Source organism: Lactuca sativa, chromosome 6 (genome assembly GCF_002870075.4).
Source record: "Lactuca sativa cultivar Salinas chromosome 6, Lsat_Salinas_v11, whole genome shotgun sequence".
NCBI lineage: Eukaryota > Viridiplantae > Streptophyta > Magnoliopsida > Asterales > Asteraceae > Lactuca > Lactuca sativa.
The window spans coordinates 179,659,210-179,673,769 of record NC_056628.2 but is presented as its reverse complement, the minus strand read 5'-3'; the positions used below and the strand labels follow the sequence as shown (position 1 = coordinate 179,673,769).

The window sequence follows — 14,560 nt, the reverse complement described above, 5'->3', positions numbered from 1 at the left end:
AGACGGGTACGCGCACACTGTCCTTCAAGGACTTCCGAGGGAGTTGTGTGCCGGATTTTCATGAGGTGAAGGACCCCATTGCTGCCAGGAGATGGATCGCAGACATTGAGTCTGCGCAGTTGACGAGCTTCTGCCCGGAAGGGTCGAAGGTCCATTTTGCTGCAGGTTGTTTGAGGGATCAAGCAGGGATTGGTGGGAGTTAGTTGGTGATTCGTTGGGAGCCCTAGCCATCGAGGCTATGACTTGGTCAGATTTTGTGACCCAATTCAGGGCTGAGTTTGCACCAGCTGTGGAGCTTCAGCAGCTGGCCAGAGAGTTTTTGGATATGAGACAAACTACGGAGACCGTGGCGGAGATCACCGCCAAGTTCCGGGAGAGGGCCTAGTTGGTACCCCCAGTATGCGGGGGATGAGGAGATGCGGAAGACCCGTTATCATGGTATGTTGAGAGCCGACATTCGGGAGCATGTCAGCTATTCGTCCTACCCGACCCTGGAGTCCATGATTGCCAGTGCGCAGGAGAAGGAGATTCATTTAGAGCACCTCAGGAAGAGGAAGTCAAAGACTGCGCAGGTTGCAGAGGTTTCGGGGAAGAAACCCAAGGGATTCGATGTGAGGTCAAAGGGTCAGCAGGGGTGGGACCGCTGTGGAAGTTCATTGGATCATTGGATATTAAAATGATCGAGATCTTTCATGTTGAGAGGTGTAAGGGATTGATCAGAACGCGAGTGGAGGGCAGGATGCTATCATATTCATGTTTCAGTATTGTGCGTGCGGTCCTCGCATCATGAGTTCTTTTTAGGCCAAGGTCTCATGGTAGTTGCTTTTCCCTTCTGTGATAGTGAATTCAAAGTTCATAAGTACTTGTGTCACTCAGGTTAGGTTGTCAAGAGAAATCGAATTGTATCTATTAGCGATGTTCTAAGTACAACGATCTTTTCGCAAGTGAGTTGTTGGAGTGGTGATTTGTTCGTTCCTATAAAGGTTTTAGTCGTTCTTTGTCGTTAGTTAGGGTTGTGAGATGGTTTGAAAATCCATCGTTTATGAGCTTGGCAGGGGCAGTGAAATTGGGGGAGGATCGGTTGGATTAATGGGAATAATTCCAGTCGTGAAACCAGGAGGAGTTTCACATCCTACGCAAGTGAGTAGCCAGTTAGGGTGGGATATGATTCAAGAATTATGCAAGGGATAATGTCGGTGGTTAGTGTTAATTAGTGGATCAAAGATTGAAGATTTAGAGTTAACTCGTTGAGGACAAGAAGCAACAACTGTGGCGCATGATGGATTTGTTACTAGACTGAGGTTGAGGGTCGTGTTAGAACCCCTCTACGTGTTCTTGTCTGATGAAGGGTTTGGGGTTCGAAGCACGACCCGAACAACTGATTGGGGGTAGTAGGATGAGGTTTCGACTTATGTCGAACCTATCTCGACTTTTTGAATTAGTTGGTAACACCATGGATTGGGCCCAGGACAGCTGTGGATGTATGGAAATATTATGAGCTGGCCGTAGTGTTCGCTAGAATGATTGTGGCCGTGCGGGAATGGTTATAAGACTGTGATGGGATCATAGCCTTCTTGCGAGCCAGGTCAAGCTCGTGGTTGTTATTTTGCTGCTCGTGATAAAGGGGAGGTCTCATAAAGTCTTATCGATGGATAAACTCGTATGGATCCTGATTGTGGGTGATCTCCGTTTGGTTGTGCTAGCTTGGGTGAGACCCGTGGGCGAGGCCCATTTGGCTATGCTAGCTTGGGTGAGACCCGTGGGCAAGTCTCGTTTGGTTGTGTTAACTTGGGTGAGTGGAACGTTCGGTCCTTTAAGGTTATACTCGTAGAAAGTGGTAGTGGCAATAAATTCCTAGATCAGTGATGGAGCGATGGCAATAACAGGGTGCTCTATGACCGTAATGTTCAAGATGATTGATTGGTGTCGTGGAGTATCGAGAACCGGTAGGTGTGTGACTCATGAGGGTGGGACCCAATATTTTTTGGCATAATAGGGGCACTAGAGCAAGATAGAAGTAGAAGAGCTCAACAATCAGTGGATTGGATTCATGTGGCAGGAAGGGTAAGGTAGCCTTTATCAGTAGACACTTGATTGAAGTCTAATAGTGCGGGCGTACGGATGTGACTTTATGCTAGTATGAAACCAAAGATTGAGACTCGTGTTGGGAGTTTCCCTTGCTTTCGGGTGCATGGTTATCAACATTGGTGAATGTTCGAGGGTTATGTTCCTCCGAAATCAGTGGGATAATTCAAGGACGAAGAGGTTTTTTTGTCCGGGTTACGGACTGAAGTCATTTTTGGCTTTGTTTTGGAATGGTTATGTCTGTATGGAAGTCAGACGTAGTATTGGGTTTTCGAATTTTGGGTAGATTAGTGATTGTTACTCCTCATTGGTTAAAGTTGGTTTGGCAAGGTTTGTTTCTTCGTCGGGGTATATGATTTCTGCTAATGTCGGGGTTTTGGTTGCAATATTAGAGGGCAGTCGTTGGTACGAGGCGAAATCGCATCCCTAATTGGATTCTAGGAAGTTTTGTCTGGATCGACTGGTGTGGCAGAAAAAGTAGTGGCGAATGTTCTCAAGGACAAAATCTAATTGAAGTGGGGGAGAGTTGTAACACCCTGTTTTGGGTCGTTTCTTAACTCGGGGCCACCGTCAGTAGCTTGGTCATGAAAAAGGTATTGGGATTTGAGGGAAGGAAAGTTTAGACCTTATTGAAGGTTAATAATGTTGGTTGTGAGGCCCAAACCCTTTGATTTGTGTGTTGGACCGAAGGACGGAAGGGGAAAAGTTATTGATTAGACTTCTTGAGAGGGTTATGGTATTAGTTCGGGTTGTGGTGAGTCAAAAGTAACTAGATAGGATTGTGGGGCTCTCAATATCTTTCTACGTATATAAAGAACGCCGAAATTGGAGTTGAAACGAAGAAGTTACGGCTGTTTGAAATTGGGTTAGATTGTTGGAGTGTGGTTTGTACGCTGGGCGTACATGAGGTTTACGTTGGGTGTAAGTCGTTAAGGGTGATGCAAACCTCATGTAGTATGATGGGTGTACATGATGAGTATGCAGGGCATACACATGCTGACATCAAAACCCTAATTTTTAGGGTTGAGACCCTATTTAAGGACCTTAAGTCGCTTGAGGCCTCCTCATGTTCAACCTTCAATCTCCCAAAACAGTGACTCGAAACCCTAATCCTTGGTTAGCTTGTGTGAGCCTCTTTTGTGTGTTCTTGGTGCATAATGAAGGAGTAGAAGTCTTTCTTTGAGGATTGTCGTGCCTAGAGCTTGAAGATCCTGGGTTTTCATCTCTTTTCATGCTTTTGGTCCCATGCTTTTGGTTCTTGTGAATAAAAGCTACTCCAGAGCTTATGGTGGTCATATCTTGTCATTTCTGAGGATTTAAGTCATAAAAATAGGGTCTTGATGGTTGCTTTTCACCCATTCAATGGTTTGAAGTCATTAAAGGGTGATATGGACCTATGGCTTGAATTTATGCTCCATTAAGCCATGCAAAAGCTTAAAGTTGATGACTTTATTAGTTACGAGCTTCCCTAGATTAAGATTTGTGAGTTAGACATTTAGTCTTTAGGTATTAAGAGCTTAAAAGTGGATTTTGGCATCAATGGGATTACACAGCGCGTAACCTTGGGGTACTCAGCGCGTAACGGGTTTTGCCTCGTTTCCTTTTCTATGATAACTCTGTACGCAGGGCATAATGAAGGAGTATGCATGGTGTACTCCTATAAATAGAAATGAGTCATTTTTAGGCTTTGGGCCATGTTTAGTTGGGTGTAGTTTGGAAAGGGTAGAAATGTCTTTTACCCTAGTGAGAGAGATTATGAAAATGGCCTTAGGTTATGGGTTATTACCCTAATTATTAATTAGGATTGGTTTTGGATATGTTCGGTGTGAGGAGCCTTTGTATCAGCAGCGCGTGTGATTTGACTATCTTCATATTGAGGTGAGTCTCTTCACTGTACCTATGGGTCGAAGGCACCAATGTTGATCCACTATGATGTGTTTTGTAGGATGCTAGTTGTCTCTGAGACTTTTTCATTGTATGTTCGGTTGGGCCCATTGACATACATGTAGGGTTGGGCCCATTTGCATGAGCGGGTTCGGGCCCTTGTATGTTGGGCTAGGCCAATTGTATAATAGGTTTGGCCTATTTGTATGATGGGTTGGGCCCATTGATTAGCAAGGGTTGGGCCCAATGTGTGGGCTAGGCCCAATGATATGTATGGTATATGGTATTTTGGGGAAGCCAGTAAGCTTTGTGATTATAGTTTACAGTTATGGTTTCAGGTACCTCTAGTTCGAAGGGGAATGATCTGACATTATCGCACTACATCCACCAGTTTTCCACATTCTATTATTTGATTTGTGTTCTGATAACTATTTTCTACATTGTCATACTTGATTGGTTTTTTAAATGAATGATTGATGATTTTGGTTGATTAAAAATATAAAAAAAAAATTAGTATTTTTGGGATGTTACGCACTCACAAATGGGGACTCCGTGGGTATTTCAGGACTGAAGTGTTCACTCCCGACCCCGACCCCGACCCCGAAAACAAACAAGGTTTAATCTTGCCCTGGTACGGTCCCGCACCTGAAATTTAGAAAAAAAAAAAAATAGTCTCGTACATAATCGGGGTCTTACAATACTTTTTGGCGTCCCTATTCATGAATGGTATGATAGTATCCACGAAAGCTTAATTAAAGGATTAATCGAAAGGTTTGTGGAAGCTCAAACTATCATTTATAGCATGTGTAAAATGAGGTTCATGGAAGTTTAAACTATCATTTATAAAGCCAACAAGAAAGTATTTGGTAACTTCAAACACAAATATCTACTTGAGAACTCTATAATTGTGAATTCCACTATTTAGATTGAAGGTTCATATGTTGTTAATCTGTTATATAAAAATCAAATTATCCATTAATACCTTAAATTTTCTCATAGATACGCATAAAATGGAGAACTAAAGAACTCAAAATATATGTTTCATTCTAATTTCTATTGCATGTAATCGAGTTGCTTGATTTTTTCTTCCCGGGCCTCATTATTTACCACTTGCTGGGATCAGATAACTCAACAGGAAATAAACATAACCATAGTGATGTAGGGCATCCCGACAATGACATTCCAAATGATCAAACATTCAAAGACCAATAGTAAATTTGAAAGAAATGTTCAATTAGTTTATTCAATAAAGGTGTTTTGTTGGGAATAACATTTACAATATGAGTTTTTTCATAAGTTTATTTGGTCAAATAAACTCTTAAAAAATAAAATAAAAATTACCGTGGAGCTTTTTCATCTCCAAGCTTTTTAAATTTTCTGTAAATTTACAGCTTACAAGCTAAATGTAGAGACCTTTTTTATATAATTTTTATATTATTTTATTTAATTAATTTATAAATTAACATTAGTAAAGGGCCATAATAAGCTATATGAAAAAAGTCTTCTTGTGAGTTTTTGGTTTATTAAGGTGGCAATCTCATGATTTTAATAAGCTAAACTTTTAGCAACATAAAAGTAAAAAAAAATGTTATATTCTAAGTTTCTCATTCGATTTGATCCAATTAAATCCTTTCTTTAGTTTTTATAGGTACAAGCCAAATTATGTAGGTCCTATTATTCTTTTAGTTTAAAAAACAAAACATTCAACCTATTGTTTTTTATTATTTAAGTTATTATATAAAAATTAGTTTTTAATTCAAAACGTTTTTGTCGACAGATTGTCGACATTTCATTTAAAACGTAACAACTTTTCAATATTTAATATCTACAAAAAAAAATTAGTTTTCAGTTTTAAAGTTTTGAATTTTCTAATTTATATTTGAGCCAACTTACTTTTATAAATATTATCTATAAAGAGAGGTGTTTATTGTTTATTCTCACAATAAACTAATTTGAGTGTTTAGATAAAATCCAGCTCATTAAGCTAAATAAGCTAATTTTAATAAGCATCTCTTTCATGCTTATTGTTTATTCCCACCACAAATAAGCAATAAGCAATAAGCTAATAAGCTAATTCAAACACCCTAAGGTAAATCATATATAATAAGTTTTTTTTAATTACATTTTACTTGTAAAATTTAGAGTAAATTACACAAATGGTCCTTATGGTTTAGGGTAATTTCCATGTTTGGTCCCTAACTTATTTTTTTAACTCGGAAGACAGTTTGTTTTTGTTACACGTTTGGTCCCTGTCTTACTTAAAAAGACTATTTTAGCATTGATTTTTTAATTTATTTAAATAAACACACCTCAAACTTCATTCCTTTCATCTTACCTTACCTATCCCACCATTTTTTTATATTTAAAGAATAGTCTTTTAAGGTAAGATATGAACCAAGCGCGTAACAAAAACAAATAGTAGGGACCAAACATGTAACAAAAACAAACAGTAGGGACTTTTCGAGTTAAAAAAAAATAGCTAGGGACCAAACGTGTAAATTATCCCAAATCATAGGGACCATCCATGTAATTTACTCTAAAATTTATAATTTTAAGATTTCTTAAAAAGTTATAATTAAATAAATAATTCAATTATTAAAACAAAAGTTGACTTATTTAGTTTTTTATAGCATGACCCCCTACAGGTCCATTTTATTAGCCTATTTTATAAAAAATACTAATTGAAGTAACGTACGATTAACGTATCTGCAACGTATTAGCCTAAAGGGGAAACATACTAATTTATATATCTCTATGTTGATAAAGAAGTACAATATAATTAAATTGAAAAAAGATCATTAACTGTAAAGAATAATCAGATAAAAAAAGTTACGAAATACAATTATACAACTATATATACTAATATAATAAACGATAACAAATTTCATATACGCCTAACGTGCCGACAAGCATACTATGACACGTGGAAAGGAAGTGTGGTAAACTGAATATCAAAGGAAAGTCCAAAAACTTGGTTAACTGGTTAAGCAGGTAGCCATACCTCAAGCCTCCACGTAGTGGCCCTAAATACATCCTAGTCAATAATCTTGGCTCCACTATCTGTTTACACGTGTCTTTCAATATACTGGTATTTTGTTTATCTATTGTTACGTGACTCCAAACAATTACGCCTATCGTTGTTTGTTTAGGCCAGAGGGAGACGGACAGGGGCGGACGCAGAATTTTACAATAGGGGTTGCACGGTAGTAGAAAAAATTAAAAAATTAAAAAATTCTCGAAAATTTTTCCATTGCGGCCGGAAAAGTTAGGGGTTGCCGGTGCCACCGTGGACCACCCCTAGGTCCGCCCCTGGAGACGGACCGATAACATTTCTAAGAGCATTGGGTGTGGGCAACAAGGTGCAACACCAAGTTGTGTCACCTCACATGCTACATAAACAAATGATGTTATAACACCAAGTGAGGAAATGAGCAACAAGATACAACAAGATTTAACACCAACATTTTGAAAATAAATATTTTTATTTTTGTATTTTTTTTTTTTTACTATTTCGTTTTTTTTAACTTTTTTTTTACTATTTCGTTTTTTTAACTTTTTTTTTTTTTGTTTCGTTTTTTTTTTGTTTTTGCCTTTTTTAATAATAACTAATATTTTTTTTATAAAACATATAATTTTAAAAACAAAAAAAAAAGAAATAATATTTAAAAAAACATAATTTTAAACCTAAATTAATAACTAAAATAACATTGAAATCACTACTAAATGCCACACACAAATCCTAATCAACCCAAATATTTTTTCCTAATTTGTTCCTTCATTGCTTGTAGCACCGCTAGATCAGCAGGTGCTAAACCATCCTCGCTTGTCCGAAGAATTGCAACTGTTGTGTCATTAGTTCCCTCTCTTTTTGCTCCCGCTTCTCCCGTGCCTGACTTTCCAGAAATTCCAAATGACGACGTTTCAACTCATTTTTTTCTTTTATTAACAAATTATGTTCGTCGAATTTCGCTCTCATTTCCGCCGCATCTTTTGCTCTCGTCTCCACCTCCTCCGCATGCCTTGCAGCGCGCCTCGCTTTGTCGCGTCCGGGCGGTCGTCGTGGTGGGGATATCTCTTGGATATCATCCGGGATCTCATCGTCATCGGCGTTTAGGTCGATGTTAGTCTGTGCGTCCGACACGTCGACCGAACTAGAATTGCGAGACCTTTTGGATTGAACCTCCGACGATGTAGGCGTTTTATTCCACTTTGGATCCGCTCGCAACAATTCCCATGATTTTTCAAAGTCGAAAACATGAACCATTTCGACCCGATATTGTTCCTTAGCAGCTTTGAACAAATCAAAGTCGTTAGTTCCACTTTGTTGTTGCGCCGCAATCCGGTTGTAAATACCGTTGAATTTGCTGCACCGCTTAGTTATCATACTCCATTTGCTGTTCAGCATGTCGTTGCTGCGATACAGATTTTTCCTTAAAATAGCGTGAAACTTGTCGAGCACCGCCCCCCAATAAGCTCTTTTTTTCATTCCATTTCCACGAAGTTCGTCCTTTGAAGTAGCACACCAAGCCGCCGTCAAAGCGTATTCCTCCTCCGGTGTCCACCATTGTGGAACGTCTGCATTTTCAGGTTCCACCGCTATTGATTTCCCTTTTGATTTTCCTTTCCCTTTCCCTTTCCTACTACTTCCTGCTTCCACTTGAACTGTTGGCTGTGTTGTAGGTGACGGTTGATTGGTTGTTTGTTGCATCGAACCAAAAGTAGACAAAAGATTTTGTTGTAAATTTGGGTTTTGACCAAATTGATTTTGTTGAACGTAAGGTGAGTTGGGAAATTGCAGTGGCGGTGAAGCGGGATTGAAAGCGGCACCTTGGTATGGTATTTGTGGTGAACCTTGAGATGACAAAAGGTTAAAATAATTTCCGTACCCCGCAAATCCGAGAGGCGAGGTTGTGTTTGGGTTTGATGATGGAAGGGGGGTGTTTGGGTTTTGCTCCATTTTTTGAATTAAAGATATAGATATAGAGAGAATGAGAGAAAATGTGTATAAAGATATAGAGAAAATGAGAGAAAGGTATATAAAAATTGAAATAAAGTATATATATATATATATATATATATATATATATATATATATATATATATATATATATATATATATATATATAAATGGTAAAAAGGTAATTTTTTTTTGAATGGACCGTTATTAAACGGTAAAAAAATGTGCAACGTATATTTTTTTTGGCGTTACAACTTGTTTCCAAGGCAACGAGTTCCGGGCGACGAGAAGCAACGGCTAGGGGGTGGTGTTCACCGCGTTATGACGGCGTCGCGGAGTGCCACGTGGGTCTCGTCGCTTCTCGTCGAGGCCCATACCGACTCGTCTAACACATAGTGATACATTCGGTTTGAAAACCAAGTGGGTGCACAGTTGACTATTGATCGTGTTGACCGTCGACCTATAAGTTAATGAAAAAAAAAACTAAATAATATTAAAAATAAGACCGGTTCAACCAATTTGGGGTTCTAAACGAACAAAAAAGTTGGGGCCCTTTGACATGATTATTACTTATTTGAAGATATGGGTTAGCCAATTAGGATTTTAGGATTATAGACGATGCCTTGAGATTTGATAATAGAACTTTAGAAGATAATGGAAAGCTCCAATTTGGAAAACTGAAGTCTAAAAACTCATATATTTTGTAATCTGTTGTAATTAATGAAGAGTAGAATCAAAAATCAGATAACTAAAAAAATAGAAACCGTAAAACATTAGCCCTCAACTTTAACTATTATTCTATGGGGAAATTACTAATCTAGCATTTTTTCTTAATTACTTATCAAAAAATAGCCAAAAATACCAATTAGCCAAAAATAGCCCACAAAACCGTAGTCAACTTAAGGTTGACTACGGTCAACGTCATTGATTGCTTTTTTATTGAGAAAACTACTGTTTTGTGCAAATGAGCTACTATTTCACGGGTCCGTTTACTTTTTCGTGGCCCATTAATCCAAAGTATATAATGAATTCTTTTTTCAGATTAGGTCATTTTGTCTATTGTTTTCTTTGCTTTGACTACTTTTTTCTCTCAATGGAGCACCCGAAGAACAACTAGGTTTGTCTACTCTTCATCAAAATTTTACCGTATTTGTGATTAGGAGTAGGTTTTATATATGTGGTTAAATTTCTTTTGAAAAAAATCGAAAAAAAAATATAAAACCGTAGGTTTCATACGAAACCTACGGTGTACAAGTGCCCAATGCACAGATTGTGCATTGTCGACTTGTACACCTACGGTTTCATATGAACCGTACGGAAATATAATTTTTTTTTGTTTTTTTTTTTAAATCGATTCAATGGGATCGGAATGATGTTAATTTTGTAATCGTATAGTGTTTTAAAAAAAACGAACCCGTAGGTTTTATGGAAACCTACGGTGTACAAGCATTTACTACACAAAAATATGCAGTAAATGCTTGTACACCGTAGGTTTCCCAAAAACCTACGGTTTCGTATTTTTTTTAAATAACTAATAAACATTTGTATCCCTTTTTATGTATTTTATGATTTTTTGTTGCCAAAAAAAATTGTAGGTTTTCTAAAACCTATGTTTATATATATATATATATATATATATATATATATATATATATATATATATATATATATATATATATTTCATTATTTTTCAAAAGAAAGTTATTTTTAAACGTATTTTTAAGGATTGTATCCCCTTGTATGTATGTTATGATTCAATGTATTCATGTTGTTTAAAATGATGTTATTTTCTATGTCTCAATTATAGCATACGTTAGCAATGTACTATTGATTTGAAAATGTTTTTATTTTTATAATTTGTAGATACTTTGAAGTATATTGTATTGATAAAATTAAAAAAAAATTAAAAAAAAAAACAAAACGTAGTTATTTGGACAAAATAGTAGATAAAAAACAATAGTTTTTTGGACAAAATAGTAGATAAAAAAAACAGTATTTTTTTGGAAAAAATAGTAGATAAACACCCCAAAATAGTAGATAAAAAAACCGTAGCCTTTTCCCACAAAACCGTAGACTACGGTTTGGGAAACTGTAGTTATTAGAGTGAAAATCGTAGGTTATATAATACCTACGGTTTTGTATGTGAAAAATGATTTTTTTTTATAGAAAACACGAAACAGTAGACGAAATGGCGAAAGAGTAGGCGGATCTCGAAACCTACGGTTTCGTGGGCTATTTTTGGCCATCTACTAATTTTGGCTAAAAATTGCTAATCACCCCTTTAATTTGACTAGATTAGTAATTAGCCCTTATTCTATTAACCCTAATTAGATAATCAGTTTTGATATCTCGGATTATAAGTATGTCCGATTCCAGAAACAATTTCAACAACACTTTGTGACAGTGACACACCCTAATTAGTAATCAGTTTCTAAGATTCAAATGACAGATAATGAAAAAATAAAACTAACAAGTGAAAAAATTGCACATACCGTTATCAGTGACGACCTTGAATCATTATTCATCAGAAATTTTTGAACAATGGAGTGGAGAAGCCAAGAATGGAAAAGTTAGGAATGGAGAAAGATGAAGAAGAACAGAAGGTGATGTGTGTATTTCAGCGGTTCTGAATCATTAATCAGAGTCCGATTTTTGAGCCGCCCCTAAGAAGAAGAAGAGAAGTGTGATCGTCTCTTGTAGAAGAAAAATCAATGAATCAAATGTTTGAGGCCTATGCACAGCAAGTCAACGATTCAGCTAATATGGATTGTATGGGACATTGGACTGTATTGGGTGTTTGGGTTAAATGGGGCCCTCTAGAAGTGGGGGCCCTAAGCGCTAACTTTGTTCATCTACACATAGAGCCAATCCTGATTAAAACCTTACTGAAGGTGGTCGTGGTGAAAATGGTTAATGAATGATAAGAACTCGAAGATGAAATCGGATATGGACTTTTGAAATTAAACAAACCTAATTTGAGATAGGCAATCTCCAATACAAGTTCAAACTATAAAAATAACCATACAAGAAGCAAATGAAAATTGAACATAGCCTATTGAAGGTAAATAAGTTATTCTCCCCTTCTTTTAAACACCACTTGTAACGCCCAGATATTGAGGTACATTATGCATAATTATATTATCATTTTGAGGATTGTCACGGCGTGGTGGAGGCACCACCACGACGTGTCGAGATGAAAAAGGTTCACGTGTTTCATTTAAGCCACCACGGTGTGACAGTATTGGCCACGGTGTGGTGGACGGCTGACGTGAAAACCTTATTTTTCCGGGTTTGCTCCCTACTTAAAGGAATGAGGAGACTAGGGTTTGCTCATCCTCAGCCTCCACCATCCCCCTCAAGCCCTAAAGAAAACCTTAATCAATTTCCTTAATTATTGAGCTAGTTTTGGTGTTCCTTAAAGCTAAAGAAGGAAGAAGGAGGCAAAGATCAAGCAAGCAAGTCTCCATTCTTAACCTTAGCACTCTTCTGGACCTTTGTAAGTGTCCAAGACTCGATTTTTATCATGCTCCGTTGCTAGATCTTGAGTTTTATCCCATTAAATTCTTGTTTTTGCTTGTTAGGATGGTGAGATCTCTTAAATTTTGCAACTTTATGAATCTCTGGGGCATTTGGTGTAATTTGTGCCTTGGATTGGGAGTTATTCAATCCATGCAACCCTAATTTTTCAAATCTATGTTTTCTCTAATTGAACATACAACATTTGAACATCAATTGGGAAACCCTAGGAAACCTATGTTATTTTCAAAATTTAGATCTAGAGTTAGAAAAAACATACCTTTGATTGTCATGTAGCAATAACAATGAAATTCTAGTCTTCTTGAAACCTTGAGAGTACGCATCACAAGTGTCGCGCCTCTAATGGTTGACACCCAAACTAAGCAAGAGGATGAGAGAGGAGAAAGAATAGGAATGCGAGGAATTTCAGCTATGCCTCTAATAAATCAAGTGGCCGAAAATGTGAAGGGGTAAGGCCTTTTAAATAGTGAGGTAGCTTAGAGCCAAAACTAGGGTTTTAGGAGGAAACCTTAATTCTCTTAGCTTAGGGACCAAGCAGTCCAAGAATCCCCATCCAAGAGCCCCTGGACAAAAATTCTATGGCCTTCCTAGAAGTTTTCATCCAACCTCTTCCTGGGAGGTTCTAGAGCCCATTTCCTCAACTATCAATAAATTGTCAAACAACCCCTGCACTTTTAATTAATTCAATTAATCCCAAAATTAATTCCAGTTAATTTCTGATTAACTATTAATTAAATAATATGATTTCTAATTAATATATTATTTTCATAATAATACATTAATAAATCAATTATCTTAATTTAGTATTCAGATAATAAATTCAACCTCTCTCCAAAAGTTATATTGTTTAGTTGCTAGTTTTGAGAGCAACCCAAAAGGATTGTGCTACCATCAATTCAAGTATATATCAATTATAGTTATGGGCTTAGACACCTAATCCAACAGTCTCTCATTTTGATAAGTCTAATAACTATAGTTGCCACCATAACTTCATAAACTGATTAGCAAATTGTAGCCCTCAAAGTCTCTGTCAAACTCTGACCCAATCGGTTACGTGTCCTAAGATAATGGATCAAATATTCCTCCGTTCTAAAAGATATCATACGGACATGAGACATGGATTATAATCAATCTCATTGTCCAAGTCTTGTTTCCCGATTTCTGGTTTATGACGACTGAAATCAGACTAGTAATTAAACACATCAATTCAGTCCAGGATTGGCCAAGCGCTTTAGATGTCGACATCGAATCATTGAGGGGCCCACAGATATCTCTTTTCCCGGTAGGGAAAAAGGAACAGATAAACTTCGACTTGTATGCTTGCACTATTTACTCATCAAATCAGGCACAACAATATGTTTTATAAAATCAAGTTACTGATGCGTTTACGTATTATCAATGCACAACTGACTTCTAAACAACAACTCATATATCTCCGTTTCAAGAATATAAGATATTATCGTCTCAAAATTACTCGTGATAAAATCAATGAAGTAATTCTTTGAGCGTAGGTTTATCCAATACTCAAAATCCCTATTTTCTAAGTACTCATGAACATTGCAGCAAAACCATTGCTATGTCTAATCTCCATAGACAATCTACAATTCAATTCATGAAAATCTTAATTCGCTACTTACTTCCAAAAGTAAGAACGACTGTGTATTTCAAATTATTCAGGAAGTAAAACATGCAAAATGAAATACAATAATAACCTAATTAACTATGGTCTCAAAACTATTGAATATATAAATAAAACTCTTATTATTTAAACACCATATTAATTAAACTTTATTCATTGTATAATGTTTCGAGTACTCAACTAAAAACTTGAATTAAACATCAGTCATGCCATGTTATAAACATGCATACTATGTTTCTCTATGGTCCTTTCTTTGTGAATAGCTCGATTGGACACTATTCTAACGATGCTTATTTCACAATACCAAATTCTTGTCACTACTATAATGCGTTAGAGTTCAACCTTACATGCAATATCTTTTTGTGATGTCGAGGCTACAAAGTCATAAAGACTTTACCAACGATATTACAAAATGTTCTGTTCGACCTTTTATTACTAAAAACAATTCCATGGTAACG

General features: G+C 36.7%; 1 protein-coding gene across 1 annotated transcript; it reads right to left on the bottom strand.

Moving 5' to 3' along the window:
- Window positions 1-7,777: 7,777 nt before the first annotated feature.
- Window positions 7,778-8,926, bottom strand: LOC128126927 (uncharacterized). The gene has a single exon (XM_052765118.1). It carries the CDS (start codon window positions 8,924-8,926, stop codon window positions 7,778-7,780), a length of 1,149 nt encoding a protein of 382 aa, XP_052621078.1.
- Between the last annotated feature and the right edge of the window lie 5,634 nt (window positions 8,927-14,560).